The sequence below is a fragment of the Pseudonaja textilis genome, chromosome 7 (assembly GCF_049901715.1).
Source record: "Pseudonaja textilis isolate UNSWEBS1 chromosome 7, rPseTex1.2, whole genome shotgun sequence".
Lineage (NCBI taxonomy): Eukaryota > Metazoa > Chordata > Lepidosauria > Squamata > Elapidae > Pseudonaja > Pseudonaja textilis.
This window is the reverse complement of record NC_141996.1, coordinates 15,727,816-15,733,815: the sequence shown is the minus strand read 5'-3', so window position 1 is coordinate 15,733,815 and position 6,000 is coordinate 15,727,816. Positions and strand designations below refer to the sequence as shown.

The 6,000-nt window shown below is 41.8% G+C and overlaps 1 protein-coding gene across 2 annotated transcripts in view; it reads left to right on the top strand.

Annotated features, from left to right (window-relative positions):
- Nucleotides 1-357: 357 nt before the first annotated feature.
- Nucleotides 358-6,000, top strand: part of PDGFD (platelet derived growth factor D) — a 184,659-nt gene continuing 179,016 nt past the window's right edge. The window contains exon 1 of one of the 2 annotated variants that reach the window (XM_026706948.2): nucleotides 358-1,038. In XM_026706948.2, coding sequence (XP_026562733.1) covers nucleotides 906-1,038 — 133 coding nt within the window. In that variant the 5' untranslated portion in view covers nucleotides 358-905. The remainder of the gene's footprint in view (nucleotides 1,039-6,000) is intronic. The other variant, XM_026706947.2, reaches the window with a different exon arrangement.

Here is a 6,000-nt window from a genome sequence, read left to right as displayed (position 1 = left end):
TGGGCGCAAGGTTGCTCTCCAGAGGCGATCCTTTCTTTCCTTCTCTCTCGGCCCCCTTCACCCACTCCGCGCAGCACCAATCCCGGACCACCACGCCTCCTTCGGAGTCAAATAATAATGCTAATAATAATGCTAATAATGCTAATCATCATCATCATCATCATCATCGGCGCGTTTTCCTTCCCAAAGCAAATAGAGAAGGAACCCCCCCCCAAAAAAAAAAGGCTGCCAAAGCGCTCCTGACCCATTGAAGCCGACCCAGCACCCCGGAATTGTAGAGACCCCAATTCTGGTCGCTCTCCAGCCAACTTCGCGAGAGACCTGGAAAACAGCCCTCCGGTCGGCCAGTCCCAGAGGGGCAGGGCAGGGCAGCTCAGCTCGGCAACGGTAGAGGGCGAGGGGGGCGTTGTAGCCTTCGGCTCGCTCGCCAACCTTCTCTTCTTCCCTCCCCCCCCCCCCCCCCACCTCCCGCCCCACACATAAACACACCGCAGTGCGCGTGTGAGGGCAACTCCCCTCCTTTTTTTTTTTTCTTGCTTGAGCGGCCGGTTGGCGGCCGGGAGACGCGAGAGGTAGAGCCGGGGGGGGGAAGCTCTCCGAGTCTCCGCTTTTGTCCCAAGTCGGCAAGGGGATCTTCCCACCGCTTTAGCTCTGCAGCCGTTCCGGCTACAATCTCCCTCCGCCCCGCCCTCCCCTCCACCTTTTCCTCTTCTTCTTCTTTCAAAAGTTTTTCTCGACTTCGGAGCGAACGGGCAAAGGGAGAAAGCGGGGGCTTCGCTGCCTTGAAAAGGGACTGTGGACCAAACTCTCCCTTTGCAAGAAGATTGGCGGTCGCCTTGATTCTTTTTTTTTTTAAGTCTTTTTTAAAGACTTCCACCACCACCACCACCACCACCATCTCCGCGATGCAAATGCTGGCGCCGTTCTTCCTTTACGTGGTAGCCTGGGCCACTTTTTGTCCCCAGCAGCAGGGATCCGCCGCCAGCAGCCAGAGCGGGTCGATCAGAGCCTTGCGCGCCTCGAACCGGCGGCGAGATGGTGAGTTGTTCCTTTCTTCACCTATTCCTCACTGATGGGTGAAATTGGCCAGGCGGCCGCCAAAAGCTGAAGGTTGCGGAAGTGCACCCCCTATAAGTTCTCCTGAGAGGTGCACTTGAACGGAGAGACAAAAAGAGTGGGGGAAGTTGTTAGGGTTGGGAGGGCTGTGCAAGCATCTTTTCTTCAATCCTCTCTTCGCTTTTCGGACTGCCTTACATTACCTACAGCCAGTGTAAATGGTCACAGAAGTAAATGCATGGCCTTCGGACTTGAGGTGATGAATTGAAACTTAATATACAGTACAGTGAAAAACTACACAAATACATACCCTGTAGAATAGAGTAGAGTAGAGTAGAGTAGAGTAGAGTAGAGTAGAGTAGAGTAGAATAGAATAGAGTAGAATAGAATAGAATAGAATAGAATAGAATAGAATTCTTTATTGGCCAAGTGTGATTGGACACGGGAAATTTGTCTTGGTGCAAATGCTCTCAGTGTACATAAAAGATACATTAGTCAAGAGTCGAGAATCATAAGGTACAGCACTCAATAATAGTCATAGGGTACAATAAGCAATCAAATCTTACTGGGAAACAGTCAGTATAAATCGTGAGTATACAAGCGACAAAGTTACAGTCATAAAGTTACAAGTGGGAGGGGATGGGTGATAAGGAGTGGGGTTAAGAGTAATAGTAGTGCAGATTTTGTAAATAGTTGGACAGTGTTGAGGGAATTATTTGTTTAGCAATGAATGAAAAGCAATGGATAAGAATAAGAAGTCTTTATTGGCCAAGTGTGATTGGACACACAAGGAATTTGTCTTCGGTGCATAAGCTCTCGGTGTACATAAAAAATACATTCGTCAAGAATCATAAGATGCAACACTTAGTGATAGTCATAGGATACTAAATAAGCAATCAAAATCCTACCTGGAGACTAAATAGACAATATAAATTGTAAAGATACAAGCCACAAGTTTATAGTCATAAGTAGAAAACGAGCTAGGTAATAGGAAGGATGAGAAGAATAATAGTAAAAGTCTTAGTAAACCATTCGACAGTGTTGTGGGAATTAGTTGTTTAGCAGAGTGATGGCACGCGGGGGAAAAACAGTCCTTGTGACTAGTTGTTCTGGTGTGCAGTGCTCTATAACGTCGTTTTGAGGATAGAAGTTGAAACAACTTACGTCTAGGATGTGATGGGTCTATAGATATTTTCACAGACCCTCTTTTTGACTCGTGCAACATATCGTTTCAAAATAACTTGAAAAGAGGTCTGGGTCCCATAAAATGTTACTTTCAAGAAAAGATGCCAATCTTCTGTTAGATGCTCAAGTAAGGATTCCTATAAAGGTGTGTATCATTTCACAGATCCATATTCACCCATGCTGCAGCAAAAGTTGTAGGCACGATTAGCAATCCAGAGGAATATTGCCTAGCAAATCCTGCCCACTCGAGGGAGGCATCCAAAGGAATGCATCTTGCTTAGCATTTCAGGATAATTGGATAAGTGCATCCAGCTTTCGCAAAATCTTTTGGCAGGACCATTTCTCTCTTTTGCATGGAATTATTGCTTTTGTAGAAAGACCAGAATGAAATCAAGGCAGAAATTGTGTCTGGTAAATTAATTGACCTTATTTTAAAAAAAACATGCTGGCAGTGAATTCATGTTTAGGAAAGACATCGCCTGCGAAATTCTTCCTGGCAAATAATATTTGCACATCATGGATACAATTTGAAATGAGTTTATATCATACAGAAGTCCTTTACATGTGAAAAAATCCATGATTATGAAAAGCTGGCTTTCTGTTCTTTAATCAAGACAATCAACAGTGTTATCAAGGGATTAACACATGGGTGGGTGCTCAAACAACCTATATTGTCACCTCTTGGATGTTCAAGACTTCCCACAACACAAAAAAGGATGAAGCAGTCATAGCCTGTGGTTATTTAAAATGCAACATCTCAGTTCTAGTTACTTGCAGTTACTTATTACTTCTTTCAGATGGCAAAACTGGAAAGTGGCGTTTTCAAAAGTTTCAAGAGTTTGTTTCAAACTTGAAATGAGCTAGGTAGACCAATAACTGATAGATTATGTGCCATTAAGTAGTTTTCCCGCTCCTAATTACCAAACAGATATATTTTCTCCATAATGTTCTATTCTTGGTACTTCAGGTCTTCGGACAGTGCTTTGCTGTTAGTCATCCCCTTCTTCTCTCTCCTTTTAACTTAGCATTGGAACTTTCTCTAGAGAGCTCAGTCTTTGGTTGATTTGTTCAATGATCCATTGTCTTGTTTTCCTGGCTGTTCACGGTATTCTCAGAAGATTTTTTAAGAGGCATCCACAGTTCAAGAAATATACTTCTACTTGTAGATAACTCCTACTGTGCACAATAGAATGCTATCTATATTACCAATCACAAGGTATAAAAGTACAAGTAGGTTTTCAAGCTTCTCAGAACACTTCAACAGACAAGATGTTATTAAAAAACAAAGAACAAAAAAGTAGCCTGCGAAGAATGTATAAAATGTTTGAGCTATTGAATGTAACTAATTTCTGAGACCAGAAGCCCTGGAGACAGTTGCTAAAGTAAGTTGCATCCGGTTTTACAACTTTTTTTTTGTGATGATTGTTAAGTAACCATTACAGTCACTAAGGGGAAAGAAAATCTGCCTCTGCCTACAAGCATTCATAGGTATTCATCTGGCTAGCGTCTTGTCAGTGTGTGAGAGAGTTGAGGTCTATTTGGAAAGTGAAACAGTATTTCCTGTGTGAGCAAGAAGGAGAGAGCAAGGAGTCTGGATGTGGCTTGGCTCACCTGTTCTGTACTAAAGCTGCTTGGTGCTGTGAAACTAAATCCGAAACTCCTCCCCTCTGCTTGTGTTTTGCATTTGGAACAGATTTCTTTTCAGGTGGGGAGGGGGAGTAGAACTCCTTAGCATCAGAGCGTGTTAATAATAATATAGGAAATACTAATGCTCTGATGGTCATTTCAAAAAATCCTTTTTAGTGAGTGCCAAGAAGAACATACGTGCCAAATTTCAAGATGCGTGAGTGGTATTTCTCTCTCTCTCTCTCTCTCTCTCTGTGTGTGTGTGTATGTGTGTGTGTGTGTGTGTGTGTGTGTGTGTGTGTATGGCATTCGGCTTTGTTCAGGTATTTTCCCACGTCATAGTAGTTGTGCTTTTAAAGTTGTAGCAACGTTTCGGCAGAATCTCATCTGCCATCATCAGGCTTCTGTAGAATTGTACCGAAACGTTGCTACAGCTTTAAAAGCACAACTACAATGACGTGGGAAAATACCCGAACAAAGCTGAATGCCATACACACACACACACACACACACACACACACACACACACCTTTACTATCATATTGAAATAGATATCTTTATATGAAAATCAAGTAGTATATGAAAATAGATGTAACCCTGGAATTTTGCATCCATCATACATGCCACTTGCCAGGCACCAAAATTATAATTATGCCATCAGGTCATATGTGGGAGGACCGATCATAAGTCACTTTTTTCAGCACTGTTATATCTTTGAATGGTCACTACATGAATGGTTTTAAATCAAGAACTATCTGTAGTTTGTTTTAAAAAAGGACAATGGAAATGATTGGGAAATGAGTGAATCAGTGACTATTACTTCAAACGGCAGGATAATACTAGGCTAATGCTAGAAGTGATTGATATTTCTGGATAGCCTACCTGCTGGGAGAAATGGGCTCATTTTGTGGAATAACTAATTCACTGCTGGACTGGACTAGACAGGCCTTTGTCTGATCCAGCAGGAGGCTTGCTGCTATGTATGTTTCTTTGCCAAGTATCCTTCATCATCCATGTTGCCCACAAGAGATGTCAATTTTAGTCTACAGGAGTTCAACCTCCTCTCTATGCTCAAAAATAGTATCTTGGTGCAGAAAACTAATCCTATGACTGGATGCCCAGATATTTAATCTGTGGGCAATTATATTTCATTTGCAGAGGACATTCAACTATCTTATTTAATAGCTAAGTATCAGGCAGAAATCAAAAATTCAGAGTCAAGAACAGCTTAAATTTGTGCTAGAGAAATTTCTCCCCCTGTCTTGTTTTTTTATTTGCTTAAGCTGAAGGAGGGAGTGACAGAAAGCAGCTCAGCATTCAAGATCCGCCCCTCCCACTGCTAAATTGACCTACCCTGCTGGATATCTGAATATTCAAATGTCAAGACTTGGAATAAACTAAACTTACAACATAGTTTTTCCTTTTCCTCCTTGCAAATCTACACTGAGATCTCTGCAGCTGCAGTTTTGTGGCCTCGTAAGACTAAGATTTCTACTGATTCAAATGATTGTTTCTTTTATTTTTCTTATGTGTACCCATTTCATGTATTCATAACTATATATATATACTTATACCTATTATCTTGTAAGCGATTGACAAATCAAATAAATCAAATAAATAAATAAAAATAAATTTAAAAACCCCACTGGATTTCTCTTGGTTAGGGAAGCAGGCAGTTTTAAGTAGACAATGAACATGGAGGGGAATACAAGCGGTGAATATAAATTTTGCCCTCCAGTTGTGTAAATGTTTTTTTCAAAGATTTACAGCTGCAAACAGCTGGACCCTTAACACTTCTCCTTAGCAGATGTTTACAAAGGGAAGTGCTTGAAGAAATAATACCAAGGAAGTTCTTCAATTGCTGCAGAAGGTATATTATCTTTCCTTCAGTCAATCTGACAGTTAATTAATTTATAGAGTAACAGAATTGGAAGGGACCTTGTAGGTCATCTAGTCCAACCCCCCCCCCAAAGCAGGAGACCCTACACCGTTTCTGACAAATGGCAGTCCAATCTCTTCTTGAAAGTCTCAAGTGATGATGCTCCCACAACTTCCAAGGGCAAGCTGTTCCATTGGTTGATTGTTCTCACTATCAGTAAGTTTCTCCTTATTTCCAGGTTGAATCTCTCCTTG